The sequence below is a fragment of the Pseudogymnoascus verrucosus genome (genome assembly GCF_001662655.1).
Source record: "Pseudogymnoascus verrucosus strain UAMH 10579 unplaced genomic scaffold scaffold_55, whole genome shotgun sequence".
Taxonomy (NCBI): domain Eukaryota; kingdom Fungi; phylum Ascomycota; class Leotiomycetes; order Thelebolales; family Thelebolaceae; genus Pseudogymnoascus; species Pseudogymnoascus verrucosus.
The window spans coordinates 165,206-180,264 of record NW_017263706.1 but is presented as its reverse complement, the minus strand read 5'-3'; the positions used below and the strand labels follow the sequence as shown (position 1 = coordinate 180,264).

Sequence of the window (15,059 nt, the reverse complement as noted above, 5' to 3'; positions counted from 1 at the left end):
ATTCGCGAATGGGCCAGCATATCCACGAATACGGTATATTCGCGGTTGGGCCGGAACAGATACGAATGTCAGAAAAGTTGGCAGAAGTCATGTTTTCACTATCAACTAACTGGAGGATGCTAGAAAACGGCTAATTTGTGTCGTAGGTGCTCGGATGAGATTAAATGAACTGACCTGCTTACTCCACATATAGGGCGGCTCGTGTTTTAAGTTCCCATTGCTTGGACAATATGTTGAAATATTGGATGAAAAGAGTATGCATGAACTTGGCCATCCCATAGTGCGGAGAGAGTCTCTGTCCGAGATACTAATGGCATAGGCAATTGTTTATTTCCCTCCAATGAGGGTTATTCTTCGTTTCATTCAGGGGATCCGCATCCGGACAACTGTCCGCTGCAAATACACCGAAACTCCGTTCTCATATATTGGCCGATTGAGAGTGCAAGGGAGCTTGAAGTATATAATAATGTTATCATGTCGGATTTTAAATCGTTTATCCTCATCGAACTTTGTCCATTCGATTCACGGCGACTCAGCTTTCATTAGAAACCATGGGCGTTTTATCCAAGATCGTAATTGCGGTTGCCGCTACCACTGCAGTCTTCGCACCTGCCGCATTGGCCCAGAGGCCCATGGAGAACCTTGGTCGTGGTGTCGTCGCAGTCCGTTCAAACGAGACAGCCGTTTTGGTAGGCTGGCGGCTGCTAGGGCTTGACGATGAAAGCATTGGCTTCAACGTCTACAGAGCCACCGGCTCCGGCAACCCAAAGCTTCTCAACTCCAAGGTCTTGACTGGCGGCACCAATTTCCACGACCTAAATCCCAACTTGGCAGAAAGCAACACGTACCATGTGAGACCAGTGCTTAACGGCAAGGAAGCGGCCGACAGCGGCAAGTTCACCTTGGCGGCCAACAATGCTGCAGAGCCAGTCGTCAGGATCCCGATCAAATCGGGTGGCGTTATCAAATACCTGTGGGTTGGCGATCTGGATGGAGACGGAGTAAGTTATTTATGTGGTCCCCCAGGGCGGATTTCAGATGCCTGACGTGTTTAAAGGAGTATGACTATGTGATCGACCGGCAGACAGCGCCCAGTACTCTTGAAGCTTACCGCAGTGATGGTAAGTTTTTATGGGAGATCAACATGGGACCAAACAGTGTGAATCAAAACAACATTGAGCCTGGCTCATCAGCTTTGAACGTCGGCCATTGGGATGGAATTACTGTCTATGACTTCGATAGCGATGGAAAGGCTGAGGTTGCGTAGGCTACACCTTAACCCCCTAAATTCTCATGTAGCTAACGATATGCAAGTGTCCGAATCGCAAACGGCGTCGTGTTTGGAGATGGGAAAACTTTCAGTGGTGGAAATGGTGATGACGACCAATATATCGCCATTATCAACGGCGAGACAGGAGCGCTACGTGCCACTGCTCATATTGAAAACGAGTACCTGTCTGATGGCCCTCTTGCAGCCCGGTTTGGTGTCGGCTACCTAGACGGTGTCACGCCGCATCTTGTAACTTATATGAAGAACCGCCAACCGGGTCAGGGTGCGTTCAACCTTATCATGGCCGCCTGGAAATTTGACGGCAAGGCTGTAAAATTGGCGTGGAGATGGGTACGAGGTGACCAGGATGCCTCAGATGGGCATAATACGCGCATTATTGATCTTAACGGCGATGGAAAGGACGAAGTCTGCGAGATTGGCTTCGCGCTCAACGGCGATGGCACCTTGCGGTATTCGTTGGCAGGTCAGGGTATTGGCCATGGCGACCGGTTCCATATTTCCAAGATGGATCCATCGCGCGCAGGTCTTCAAGGCTATGGCATCCAGCAGGATAACCCCAGTCTCCTTATGGAGTACTTATACGACGCCTCCACCGGAAAGCTTATCTGGGAGCACTTTGGCACCGAGGTAGGCGATGTCGCACGCGGTATGGCTGGTGACATTGACCCACGGAGCCCGGGCATGGAGGTCTGGGCTTTCGACGGCGTCTACAATGCGGCAACCAACAAGCTCACCGAAGAAGACACCACTTTAGCACCATGGCCACAGCTAGGTCTATGGTGGGATGGCGACGCGCTCATGGAACTCTACAACGACGGGAAATTCGAGCAGTGGGACTGGTTGAAACCAAGTGTGTCTGGAAAGATGCCACGATTTCTCAAGATCAGCGACTACGGTGGCAGCGTGTCGACCCGAAACCCACTCTTCCTCGGCGACATTTTGGGCGACTGGCGCGAGGAGGTTGTTGTTACAAATGCCAATTACGATGAGCTTCTCATCTTCAGCACGAACATCCCGTCGGACATCCGCCTTTATACGCTGCCGCACAACCCGGCCTACCGCAACGCCATGACACTCAAGGGATACATGCAGTCTCATCACGTTGATTACTTTCTCGGTGACCGTATGAAAACCCCACCAAAGCCTAACATCTATTACGTAGGTGCTTAGGAAGGGCAAGAATAATAATACTTTGAAAGAACCTTGAGTAATCGTCTTTACAATATGTCGGTTATGATGGCCTGTGTTAAAGGGCGTTTTATATTACAATATCCAAGTAACTCCCACATACGACTAGAGACTCAAGAGAATTCAGCATCCCGTCCGCTCTGCCATACACAAGCTGGCGTATCCTCTGGATAATAGTCTCAATCGTACTAATAGACATAGCGCGGAATCGTGGGCCCTTGCCAACTGAAGGGTGACCAGGGGGAGTGGGGTAGGCGGGGTGAGTGGGGCGAAGTGATTTAGCTGTTGGAGGGAATTACAAGTACGGAGAACCACACCCAAAATCGTGTGAGAATCTCTAGTCACTGTAATCAATCCCTTCAGGCAACAGAGCAGAAGCTTCACAGTAGAATAAAGTAAAATATAATAATATGATCAATTGAATTACTCACTAATCTACGGGTCTATGTATATGATCTTTTGCCCATATGTTATTTGTAGGTCCAGGGAAACCCTCGAACCAAGAAGAATTGGGTCTTTTCAGCCCAAGCTGAAGCCGAGACATTTGGCTGGCGCCACCGGCTAGTGCGTGGACCAACCGGGGAGCTGGACAACCCCTTGAGGAAAACCCGTCATTTTGGGCGCAAAATCCTGCAGTATCCCCATGGGAATGTCCGGTTCCCTCAACATTAACGACGGAACCAAACCTCCAAAATTAAACCAACGATATTCAAACTTCTCTTGGTGCGACAAGAGGGTCTGCTTACATGGCCGATATTGAAGAAATGGCGAGCGCGAAAAGTACGGGTTTGCTGGCAGTACTCGACTGTTGTCGTTAGCAGAAGTTTGGCAAGCAACTAGACACAGAGTGGTTTGAGCGGAAGCCCTTCCCTTACATGTTTGAGAAGAAGAATCTTGTAAAGGCGCAGCGCATCCAAATCGAAATACACTGGGCAAACGAATCAGCACGGCTCGACGAAGCTTGCTGCCTAATAAGCCAATGGTGTGTTGTGTTGAAGTGGTGCTTGTAGATTGTGGCTTAAGCCTTGCCTTCAGCGCGATTTGCTTTTCTTGCTCTGTCTTTCTCTTCTTTGCTCCGAGTACTGCCCATCAAATTTGAAACGCAGCTATCACCATCCCAAGTATGCCTACAATAACTCTCTGTCGCTTTGGCGTTGATAAACAACTGTCTCTGCATGAGGTAACTCTCGAGTCGTCTTCATATATTGCCATATCACACATATGGGCTCAAGCCTCGTGGACGAAAATCCCAGGAATAGCGGAAAAGGTTCTCGTGTCTCCACAGAAAGCTAGATTTATCCAGGACAGATTGCCAGCTTTGGTTGGCCATTTACTATTTTGGATGGACGTCTTGGTCGTGGACCAGTCTAACAAGGACGCTAGATTAGCCGTTGTCGAGCATATTCCCGCTGTCTACATGAATGCAACGAAAACCATTGTTGTAAGAGAAGACGGTGGCTTCGGTCCATGCTGTGAGAGTTTGCTAGACCTGATAGACGATGAGAAGTGGAACGTCAATCGCGTCCGTGGGGCAAATGGGCAACTCGAAGATTATGACATAGCCAGCAACGCAGCTAAACATCTCAAATCTCATCATCAACATGGCCTTGATGAAATCTGGTCACATCGACTATGGCCTCTACAAGAGACAAATCTCTCCCAGACAATTCAATTCACTGTCTGTGAAAACGCCAAGCGGGCCAAATCTTCCGTCACGTGGGAGAAGGCATATTTGGAACTTACTGAGCTTGATAAGGCCGCTGAGGCATGGGTCGAGCGCGGGCAGTTCATTTGGCCTGTTGGGGAAGAGGAAAATCCTGATGAACAAGAACAAACCATGGTACTGAAGAAAGAGTTCATGCGCGCTATGCTAAACAACGGCACAGTCACTCGCTCCTCGGAGCCAGTACCGGAAGGGAAAGCATCTGTCTTTCATACCTTAGTTGGTTCTTTAACCAGCTCCCGAGAGACCACTAAAGCCAGAGATTTTGTCTTGGCACTCTTTCCATCATATTCGTGGTACACTATTCCTCCTAATGTCAGAGACATGGAATTCGGAGAATTGTGGGTCGATTGTGTAACACAGTTCCAAACCTTTCACGAGCAGCCATTTCTAAATTTGAGTGTGAAACCTAAATTGACCCTGGGAATCCTGGGACATACCGAAATTAGTGCGGAGGAATCTCAGAAGCCTTCTGCAGATATACCTTATCCAAGGTGTTTGGGTGATTTTGCAAGATTGGCTTATTTTCTTGGCAATCGCGAGCCATATCTAGACGCATCTCGACGGGGCACCTGGAGAATACAAAAGATGACAGAGCTTGACGATTTAAACGATATTCTAGCCATTGTCAGTGAAACGGTATACCGTACGCGGATTTTTATTTTCAACGAATGGATATCTCAATATTCTGTATGGGCCACACAGCAAAAGTCAAGCGACGAGCAGCTGCTCTTCAAGCTACGACTTAAAAGGATGGCTCGTGCTGTTGCAGGGCGCGGCGACAAGGCCTCTGATGAATCCGACGACACAATAAGGAGACTGGAATACGAGCTTGCAGTACTAGGGGATAAAGGAGCCGCAAAATGCTTCACGGCAATTATAGGGATGTATGTTCGACTTAATCGGGAACTCGATGAAAGAACACAGGTTCCAAGGGTTGCAAAGGCATCGTGGGACCAGATTGTAGAATTGGCTAAAGAGCACGATACTCCGTTTTGGAGAACATCTTTGTTACACCTAGCGGCAATAGTCTCTTGTGGACTAGGCTTCAGTTCACTTTCGTGGTCTCGGGATAGGCTTTCTCCCTATCTCGCGAGTTACCACGAAGATGGCCAGCGCAATGCTTTGATTCAAACACTTATGATAGCTTCCCCAAATCTCACGATACACAGGTCGGATGAGATTAATCTTTTCACCAATCCTCATGACCCGTATGTGGTTAAGAAATCGACAGAAGAGAATGGTGCACCTAGGGTAATTGGGGCAGCAATAGAGTGGCATCATGAAGATAGGGACGATTTTAAAATTGTTCTCTATAATGGCTGCCCTCTTGCCTTGCCTTGCAATGATCCTGGATCTACACCAGACGAGTGGATATGTCTTTTCACGCATGGTGACTACAATGAAGCAATTCGGTCGTTGATGGGAAGTCCAGGAGTTTCTAGGGCTGCAAATTTGCCTTTTCTTATCCTTTAATATGTACATCCTTTAATATGTACAGGAGCAACTATGAGTCGCAGTGTAAGGTGTTGGTTCTTGGTCAGTTTAGGGTTAGCAATAGGATCTGCTTCCAGTGCCTTGCAGTCTTAGTGAATGCGCAGGTTGGCCCTCATAAGGACAGCGATTGGAGCTCTAATTATGTTTCCCTTGCAGCTCTACGCAAGGGTATTATAGGCGCGCGTGCGCTGATAGCCTCCCTTCGCAGCACGTACATTACCCTACCAGCCTCACCTGTACCAATATAGAGGAGTTGGCTAGAGATCGCCTATAAAAAAAACATTGTGGCAGGAGAAACACAACTAAATCCTATAGTCAAATCTCGGCTGTACTGCATTCCACAAGAGGATTATGTTAATGGCAGAGTGTGGGGAACTATGAATATATCTCTGTTCCTCCCCGTCATCCAACGATGTGCGCCACACTTAAAACCAGGGTTTTAGGCTGGTTGCAGTCAAATCTACGCCCTCTTTGCCATTACTAAATTACTACGGAGGTGCTGTTCAAACGTTTTGTCAGTGGAGCAAGCATGGGACCCCAGAATTTGTGCACAGGAGCATAAACTCATGTATCGATCACATATAAAATATAAGGGAAGATACACCAGCGATTTGGAAGTAGCCATGCGAGTGGCTTTTATAGTTGGCCCCACTGACAAAACTTATGAACAACACCTCCGTAAATACAGTGAGTGGCTTGAGATTGAGTTTAAAGCTTTTCAAATGATTTGCTACCCCGCATTTACAGGGGTCTCAACCACCACGCCCCGATAAGAAAGTCGGGGAAACAATTGCACATCTTACTGCTTCAATAGTCCTTTTAGGAAGCTTATACCGACTAAACGAACTGTAACGTTCCATGCTTACGCCTCCTATCTGCTGTTTGTTCAAGCCTACGTAGTTATGTTACAACAAAGTGTTGTGAAGCATGGTGCAGTAGTGGGATAATCCTACTCAGGCAACTTGCCATGTGCTCAATCTGTCAACGAATCTGGTCGATGATCTCCCCGCTTCTCACCGCTTTGCCCACGGCCAAGGACCTATCCTTGCCGTCCAAGCCGGAAAATCATTCTGTTTTAGGCTAGAATTCTCGACTGCTCTTACTCTAGGGTTGCTTAGCTCTACCTTTATATTAGAGTTAACATGTCAGACGGGCATTTCATTGCTGCGTAGATAAAGGTAAGTTAATATCAACGGCGGGGTATAAATATGCAGCAACGCCACATTAAACTCGCTGATTCTTAAAATCAACGCATAAATAACACCCAACGAACAGTATCTACCAGTCCCAAAGTCCAACCAAGTACGACCCCCTTCCTGACCTCACAGCCCTGAAGCTAACCAAAACCACCAGCCACTCGTCACGATGCAACTCAAATCCGCCGTCCTCCTCCTCATCGCCTCCATTGCTACCGTAAACGCGGCCAGCCTCGAGCCACGCGCCTGCAGCTCCAACGGGTGCGCGTGCGTAACCGGCATCAAGGCAGGCATATACTGCGGCAACTGCGTCGTCGGCGCCGGTACGTACGCCGTCAAGACGAAGCGCGTGGCATCACATGCATTCCAGTGTGGCGCCGGCGGAGCATGCTGCGATTATGGGGCTGCAACTGATTGTGGGAAAACGAGTGCGAGATGCGCGGAGGGCTCTGGTGTCTAAAAGGTGTCACTGGGGAATGGATGGATGTAGTGAGTTGACTGGTGTGATGAAAGTTGCTGGAGCTTAAGACGTTCTGTATATAGGTTATCGTCAACATACAGATCAAATTTATTGTGCACTATCACGGGCGGTAACGACTGTCAGATTTTCTGGCTTAAAAGCTGATTGAGTGCAACTGGAATGATATGCCGAATGTCCCAAGTACCATCGATGGATTTTGGTGCAGGAGTTACAAAGTTTCTCAGTACCCCCAACCAAGACGACGGTAGGCTTTATATTTCCTAGCTCACTTTTGCCCCTCCTCCAGGCGCAGAAACTGCATTTATTTGCAATATCCATGCTTGACAATGTCGTGAGTACCGCTATGGCAGTTGATCTTATCGTGGTCGAGTTTGCAGCTCCAACTTACGCCGCCGCTAACAAGTGATTTTGGTTCGTTGCTCTGATCACAATCCGCCAATTTGCTACCGAAGAAATGATGGTTAGCACGAATTGCTCAATTGTGGGCAGATAATTGGTCATATGGAACTCAAGGTTTGCCACCGCGGGTAAAGGGGGTGTACTTACTATTCGACACCATCATACTTGAATTTCTGACCGCATGGACTTTTAACCAACAGGCCAAGGGTGCGACTGTTTGGGCATGCTGATTTTCCCTCCACCCAGACGACCCAATGGTTGGCTTGGTCGTTGTTCTGGAGCTGTTGGCCGTATCCGATCGGAACATATGCTGAGGCGAGTCCGGATAGGAGTGCGACAGAGAGGGCACAGGTCTTTAGATGCATTTTGGAGTTTTTGGTTCTACGAAGTATTCAAATTTGAACAGTTGGTTGGTTATGGCTCTGCACGAGATGGTAGTCGACTATAAGGGGTATGGGAAGAAACCCCTTTATATACCATATGACCCTCTTCACTCGCTACGAAATCGGACGTGGTTTCAGTTCACCTGAGAACTGCCAAGGACTTTGCTGCATTTTTTTATTAGTTCATTGGAATGCAGTGAAACAGTTACTACTTTATGCGGTCATGATCGCGAGACACTTTGTGGACTTCTGGAAGGGGGATGATAATCGTAGCTCTGCGTTTATTACAACCCGAGCGGCAGTCATGGCAACACAAATCTGACTAGATACTAGATTATAAGTTAGTAAATAGAAGTATGTTTGAAGTACTTGCGTAACCGCATTAAATCGAGGCGTTGGTAGAGCTGGAGACAATGTCTCATTTACAGACGATGCGGGGAGCCCCCGTCGTTGTGTGCAGTTCTATGGACGATGTGGTTACACTTTGTGCCACAGCTAGCTTACGATCTACCCCTATTTTACTTACCTGTACAAAAATTGTGTGACGCTCGTAATGGCGGAGTAAATCATCAGTGCCCGAGCCTTTGTTCATTTTTTTATGTCTTTATGAGGCAGTGCTTTCCTTGTTATGGTCCTGAAGCGTTCCATAGACGCTAACATCTGATGTTAAGGCCAAAAGCTCATGGGATACTATGACAAACTAAAGTAAATGGATAGAAGGAATATATTACTAACTGTCACATTTCAAGGGGACGGCTTGAAAGTGCGGTTATACATTGTAGGGGGACATATGCCATGTACTAATGTCATTCACGGCTGCCAAAACGCCAGAGCCTCTCGTTCTTTTCCCACCTTGCTGCCCGTGGTAAATCGATACATCATGGGGATTTTATTGGCGCTTGTTGTAGGCAAATATAAGCCGAGTGTTCCTAGCGTTGTCCTCACTTATATCTGAAGTCATAGTAATCTCAAACTCCCCCCCCCGGAGTAGCATCTTCATCGGCTCCAAAAGGTAAAACATAGCCCAGGGTTCATCTTTTTTGCTGCTCGTGGGGAATTCTATGCTGATATGAAGAGACTGGAGATGAGTATTGTTCTGTAGTTCGTGGCAAAACTTTACCATTGCAACATGAAGAGATGTGTGAAAAGGCTCGTCCCCAGGCTTGACTCGAACATGTAGATTTTGAACAAAGTCAACCAGATCAGTTGATAGATGTTCAATAGAAACGCCCCAAGAAATATCTTCACGGCCGGGTTTGATATGTTTGTATGCAAAATCTCGAGATTCCGTATCAATTTCGATGCCAAATAGTTGAGACTGGTAGATCAGAGGAATAACCTCCTTGTAGATCAAAGCCGATGTGGCCAATAATCCCAATCCTGAGTTCGGCTCCCCATGAGAACAAGGCTCGACAGAGATGGCATATTCATATATGATCTTGCGCAACTCTTTTGGCAAAGTACCCAAAACCCCTATAAAACCGCACCGTTGAGTTAGCTTAAATATAAAAAGCCGCACCCGTTAGATTTGTGGCCACTAACCAAGACTACGACCTGGGAAGTTTGCGCCATAAACCTTGGTCTTCTTCCATGAAAGCGCATCTTGTGGATTGGCCTTTCGCTTTGGACTCAATTGTCCAGGTTGCCCGTGTTCCTCGGGATGACCAGGGTTCCTAGGATGCTCTGGATGCTCCAATTGCTCGGATTTCTTCGGTTGGTCAGCTTGGTCTGGCCCATCCAATTCATCATCAAGGATGATAGAACGCTCAAAGTCTATCAACATGACGCGCTTCCTCTCAGAATTCCAAAGCATATTGCGCCTACGGACGTTGGGGTAGCAGACAGCTTTTCGCATCTGACTTAACAGGTGCTTTTTCACATTGTCGGTCGACCAGATGTAAATGTTCTTGCGCACAGAAGCCCAGTCCCTACTGTCTTTGAACACGTCGTTGTGAATGACACCCCTAAGGATCACTTCTTGCAGAGTCCGGTTCACCTCGAGAATTGGCACCTCCGTTTCAGGAATCGTATCACCAGACCACGACATCAACATCATGTGCACAATCTGGTCTGCGCCTATGGCCCATCTTATGACCAAGTCAACGTCGATGCTTCCTAAGTATACAGGCACTGACTGGCCCTGGAGACTCTTGAGTCTGTGTTCATAGACTAAAGCTTCATGTTGAAGATTCAAAACGAACTCTGACGTGGTCCCTTTACCCACAAAAACATACTCGTAGCGTGGCAACATGAGTTTGAAGAGGGTTCCTGTGGTGCCATTCATGTTTAAACGTACAGAATAAACACCTGTGGACTTCGCAAGATCTTGGGCAAGATCTTCTCGAGCTAATCGGGTGAAGGCTTTCTCGTCGATAGGGTGGTGGATGCTGCCCTCAGATACGCGGTGTGATGCTGTGTTTGGACAACTCTCATCGAGGTTTGATCCTCTCTTGAGTCCCAAGAGGCATGCCTGGGTACAGTATTCTCGGCTTAATAGTCGCTCCTTCGGCGACTTATTTTCCCAAAGGACCAGTTCTTGTTTATTCCCATCCAACTGTCCAGCTCCTTGTGATCCTGGACCAGAGCCACCATTTGTACATGTTTCACCCTGGAAACCCTCTGTGGCGCCCATAACTTCAATTGCTTGTGATTCCGGGTTTGACAACTTGTTTTTAGTGTCGCCTGGAGGGGTAATCTCTCGGGAAACGATAGCGATCTGTGAGGCATCGTTGGCCTCAACTCCTCCTAACTCTGTTCCAAACTGATCTATATCTGTATTTTCCTCGGCAATCTCCGGGGTGTTGACAGCCTGAACGTCGCATGTCTTTGAGTTAGGAGGATCATTTGCTTCGGCGCCCTGGGCAATCTCCAAGTTTCCCATTGTTGAGATTCATCCTGGCTCATATTAGTACACCGCAGGAACCGGTGGTCAAATTGCTGTTAGTTTCATACTAACAAAGTTTCAGGAGATATGTAAGGTAAGAGAAAGTTCAATAGTGAATGAAGCCGATGGTACAAATGGCAACACGAGGGCAATGTGTGAAAAAGTTGGTGCTAAAAGAGTACATAACAAGATCCTCACAGTTCACAACCAATACAGAGATCGTAGAATTTGTGGCCCCTTCCATGCTCGATAAATTTAATTAATCTACTATTGGCAAACAAAGAACAAAGAAACAAAGAACGGAGTATATTATGAATAAGGGAGAGTAGTGTATAGTTCACTCTCTCGCTGTGAACTACTGCAGATAAAAAATAAAACAACACGAGTATGAGTAGAATGAAATGAAAGATAAGAGACATAACTAAAATATACTTGGAATAGTATTGAGTGCTTAAACTCAAGCGTTTACACTTGTAAGTATGAAAGAGTTGTTCTCATAAGTCGTCACCGACATTTCGTTAATATGTTGATGACTAAACCACGCTAGTCCTAATTAGTAAGTACTCATAGATGCAATACTTCTGTGTATTCTGACTGAACTCATATGCTAATTCGAGCTATCGCAGCGATAATTACTCATCGATGAGTATACATGCTAAAACCTCGGGCTTAATTTTGGACATCTTGTTGAGTGAACAATACAGTGGCTGCTTACCGTTGTGGATAATGTACGTACAGCTCATCTTGCACACCCCTGGTACCTCATCCCAAGCTTAGCTTTGTGCTATCACGACCACCCATCAAATCCCGGAATCCTACACTACCCGCCATCTGATCCACTCATACCAAAGAGGGAATAATTGATTATATGCCTAAGAGCCAAAATCTCCCCATCCGTCCAACACCGTGCGCGGATCAGCAATCTCCCGGGTCGAAACGAAACAATGCACAGCCGCGGGCGGTGTGGCGCATTCTGGCCCCTCGGGCGCGTCACGATCCGGACAGGGGAACGGTAAACAAAACGGCTGCCGTTGGCTCGCTTGCGCTTGTGCTGGCGGCTGGGATATTTTTGGATTGGGGCTTTTCTCACGTCAGCGGGTGCTGGACGAATGGGAGATTTACCTTTGACGTGGGATGGGCTGATGGGTCGAAGATTTGATGTAAACCGTTGGTGAGTTTTTGCGAGATGGGATGAGAATAGATTCGGTTGTTGTCGCGCTGGCCTGGGCGGAGGCGCGGTCAGCGTATATTGACAGTGGTAAGTAAGTAGGTGTTGAGTATATAACTCTCCTGTTGGTCCGCCGGTATCGTATCTTTTTGTTTCATCATCATCAGCTTCTTCATCTACTCTCTCAGTCTTCTCAGCTTTTCTACAGCGCATCATTTCCTGAATTCAATCATTTGATTCTTATTCTCGTCTCACCTCACCAATCACCACCACAAACCGCCAAAATGCAACTCACACCATTCCTCGCCGCAGCCATACTCTCCCTCACATCCACCACCATCGCCACGCCCATCTCCCAGAGGGACTACTCCACCCTCTCCCTCTCTGCTCAGCTCTCGCTCGCCGACACCTCCGCAGACCGCATCGCCCTTCTTCCCGATCACGCCTCCTTCCTCTTCAACTTCGATGTTAACCGTGGCAAAGGCGGCCTTGGGGGCGACATCACCCTCGCAAACCGCAAGACATTCCCAGCCCTTGTAGGCACACAATCTGCGATGGCTGTTGGATTCCTCGGTCCATGCGGATTCAACACCCCTCACGTTCATCTCCGCGGTACCGAGCTGCAAGTCGTAACACAAGGCACAATCCACACCGAGATGATCGTCGAGAACGGCGTCTTCACGACCGCCGGCGACGCCAAGAGCGGGCGCCGCCTGATCCAGAACGATGTCAACGCCAACCAGATGACGATCTTCTACCAGGGCAGTGTGCACACACAGTTCAACACCGGGTGCGAGCCGGCTACATTTGTGGCGAGTTTCAACTCGGAGGACCCGGGCACCGGGCAGGTGGCGGAGGAGCTGTTCGCGTTAAGCGAGGATGTGGTCAGCGCTGCTTTTGGACAGGCGGTGGATGGAGCGCAGGTTGATGATTTCAAGGGGAAGATTCCAGCGAGCATTGCAAAGGGGGTGGAGCAGTGTTTGATCACTTGTAAGATTGCGAAGAGGAGCGCTAGTGCTTAGGCGATGGATGGTTGGAGAGAATGGTTTGCATTGCATCGGTGTTTGGATATAGTATTTATGATTGAGTAGATAGACTGTTAATTGATTATTGTAATAAGTTATATACTATGTTTCTGGCCTTCAAATGAGCCCCAAAGCTCGTAACAATACTTACTCGAATGATGAAATTTCCGCATGGTCGTTCGTTTGTCGCATAACTTGATTCCCACCATCTTTGTATCTACAAAGATAAAGCCTCCCTCCTACTTTTGCTGTTTAGATCCAGATACGGTGCTTCGCCCAAGGAACAGACTCGATCACCAGCTCTGGCAGCTTCGTAATCATACGTCGCACAGTGCCAGTTAGATCTGTTGTCCCAAATCGCGAGGTCGTTTTTGTTCCATTTCACTCGCACTTGCGCATCGTGATTCTGTGTAACAATGTTGAAAAGATAGCCCAGGAGCAGATCTGACTCGTCTTTTGTTACGCCGTTAAGGCGAGTTGTGAACCCTTTATTTACGAATACTGACTTCCACCCCGTGACAGCTGTAAAGAGTGAGTTGGCGAGTTCCATAAATTCTTTGAACACACTTACGGTTGGTACGAATAACGGGATGCTCGGCTTGGAGCTTGGAACCAAAGTTCAGCGGCGAGCCACGGATGCCATCTCGAAGAGGATTCCCAAGCCGCTCTGCTTCATCAAGGAAGAACCTCGCATCGTGGGTTGCAGTCAAGCCCTCTAGGAATGTCTGCATTGCTGGTGATAGGCGGTCATAGATTTCGTATCCAGAGGCCCAAAGCTGTGGTCTTATTAGTTACAGATCTTCAAGTTGACACGTGAAAGGCGTACCGTGTCACCACCTGAGGCGGGCAGGGTGTGGATTTTAAGCATAGCATAATCAGATGACACGGGTTCAAAGGTAATATCCGAATGCCATCCAGCACTGGCAAAGCGAGATACGTCGCTCAGCTGATGAGTTAGTCCGCCGCCCTTCTTTTGCTTCTCGCTGCTAATGACACTGATCTGGTCACCGAGCTCGCTACCAGCCTCTGTTAACGGATGAATATGGAGGCCAGATGATTCAGGCTGTAGAAGGATTAACTTGGGAATGGATCTATAGTCTTTGGAAAGACTTACTGCCCCTCCGGCTTGGGTAATCCTCTCAGCAAGCTCTTTCATTTGCTGCGGGGTAATATCTTGGGCCCGGAAAACGACGACGCCACGTTCTGAGACTTGATATCAAAACCACGTTAGTAGGGGTTATATGTGTATTGATCCAAGCCTGTCTTACTTGTGATAGCCAAATCATCGATGAGCTGCTGGTCAGCTCCAAGGAAGTCTACAACCTGAACGCCAGTGAACTCTCTGCCAATAACTGGTGTTAGATCCGCATGGTTAAATTTGTCAAGGGAACCAGAGTTAACGAGAGGCTTGAGACATCTAGTCTGAGCCTCAGTATTGCCTCCGCGAATGGTAGCAGTAATTCCGGCTGGAACGATGGCCTCTTGGGAAGGCATTGTGACGAAATAGCTTTCTACAAGAGATGCTCTGGATCAAATGCGATATAACTCGTGGAAATACTAAATGACAGATAAGAGAAACGTGCTCAATGCGTGGCTTTCACTGTGGTTTGAGCTGTTCATGTGTTGAGTCGAGAGAATGGTGGTGTCAAGGGTCGTTCTTGACGATATCAACCACATTACGAATCACCCGCGCCAAATTATAATATTCAGAAGCGACAGCTTCTCCGGCGAAACTTGCGGAGTGCATAGACACATTTGAAATAGCTTTACCACGAAATGGGTATAAATTTTCTCCTCATTGACAGCGAAGTGGTATCGCTGACC

At 47.7% G+C, this 15,059-nt stretch overlaps 6 protein-coding genes across 6 annotated transcripts; 3 read left to right on the top strand and 3 right to left on the bottom strand.

Annotated features, from left to right (window-relative positions):
* Positions 1-551: 551 nt before the first annotated feature.
* Positions 552-2,461, top strand: VE01_08954 (uncharacterized protein; the record flags this gene model as incomplete). Its single annotated transcript, XM_018278371.1, has 3 exons — positions 552-1,001; positions 1,058-1,263; positions 1,315-2,461. 3 exons carry the CDS (start codon positions 552-554, stop codon positions 2,459-2,461), a joined length of 1,803 nt encoding a protein of 600 aa, XP_018126640.1.
* A 662-nt stretch (positions 2,462-3,123) lies between these two features.
* VE01_08953 (uncharacterized protein) lies at positions 3,124-5,707 on the top strand. The gene has a single exon (XM_018278370.2). It carries the CDS (start codon positions 3,603-3,605, stop codon positions 5,676-5,678), a length of 2,076 nt encoding a protein of 691 aa, XP_018126645.2. The 5' UTR covers positions 3,124-3,602; the 3' UTR covers positions 5,679-5,707.
* Positions 5,708-7,677: 1,970 nt separating this feature from the next.
* Positions 7,678-8,140, bottom strand: VE01_08952 (uncharacterized protein; the record flags this gene model as incomplete). The annotated part of the gene is made up of 2 exons (XM_018278369.1): positions 7,678-7,819; positions 7,923-8,140. The coding sequence occupies 2 exons, from the start codon at positions 8,138-8,140 to the stop codon at positions 7,678-7,680; spliced, it is 360 nt and encodes a 119-aa protein (XP_018126646.1).
* Positions 8,141-9,047: 907 nt separating this feature from the next.
* VE01_08951 (uncharacterized protein) lies at positions 9,048-11,039 on the bottom strand (the record flags this gene model as incomplete). The annotated part of the gene is made up of 2 exons (XM_018278368.1): positions 9,048-9,631; positions 9,701-11,039. The coding sequence occupies 2 exons, from the start codon at positions 11,037-11,039 to the stop codon at positions 9,048-9,050; spliced, it is 1,923 nt and encodes a 640-aa protein (XP_018126647.1).
* A 643-nt stretch (positions 11,040-11,682) lies between these two features.
* VE01_08950 (uncharacterized protein) lies at positions 11,683-13,334 on the top strand. Its single transcript, XM_018278367.2, has one exon. The coding sequence runs from the start codon at positions 12,495-12,497 to the stop codon at positions 13,230-13,232; it is 738 nt and encodes a 245-aa protein (XP_018126648.1). The 5' UTR covers positions 11,683-12,494; the 3' UTR covers positions 13,233-13,334.
* On the bottom strand, positions 13,297-15,017 carry VE01_08949 (uncharacterized protein). Its single transcript, XM_018278366.2, has 5 exons — positions 14,504-15,017; positions 14,350-14,444; positions 14,062-14,298; positions 13,807-14,011; positions 13,297-13,757 (listed from the first exon to the last, which is right to left on the bottom strand). The coding sequence occupies exons 1-5, from the start codon at positions 14,727-14,729 to the stop codon at positions 13,453-13,455; spliced, it is 1,068 nt and encodes a 355-aa protein (XP_018126680.1). The 5' UTR covers positions 14,730-15,017; the 3' UTR covers positions 13,297-13,452.
* Between the last annotated feature and the right edge of the window lie 42 nt (positions 15,018-15,059).

What these genes read in the sequence shown, in the direction of transcription:
- VE01_08950 (XM_018278367.2), top strand. Translation starts at nt 12,495, where the DNA reads ATGCAACTCACACCATTCCTCGCCGCAGCCATACTCTCCCTCACATCC.
- VE01_08953 (XM_018278370.2), top strand. Translation starts at nt 3,603, where the DNA reads ATGCCTACAATAACTCTCTGTCGCTTTGGCGTTGATAAACAACTGTCT.
- VE01_08949 (XM_018278366.2), bottom strand. Translation starts at nt 14,729, where the DNA reads ATGCCTTCCCAAGAGGCCATCGTTCCAGCCGGAATTACTGCTACCATT. An exon ending in CCGCCTCAGGTGGTGACACG is followed by an intron (nt 14,012 to 14,061) that starts GTACGCCTTTCA and finishes ATAAGACCACAG; the next exon opens with CTTTGGGCCTCTGGATACGA. An exon ending in TCCCGTTATTCGTACCAACC is followed by an intron (nt 13,758 to 13,806) that starts GTAAGTGTGTTC and finishes CACTCTTTACAG; the next exon opens with CTGTCACGGGGTGGAAGTCA.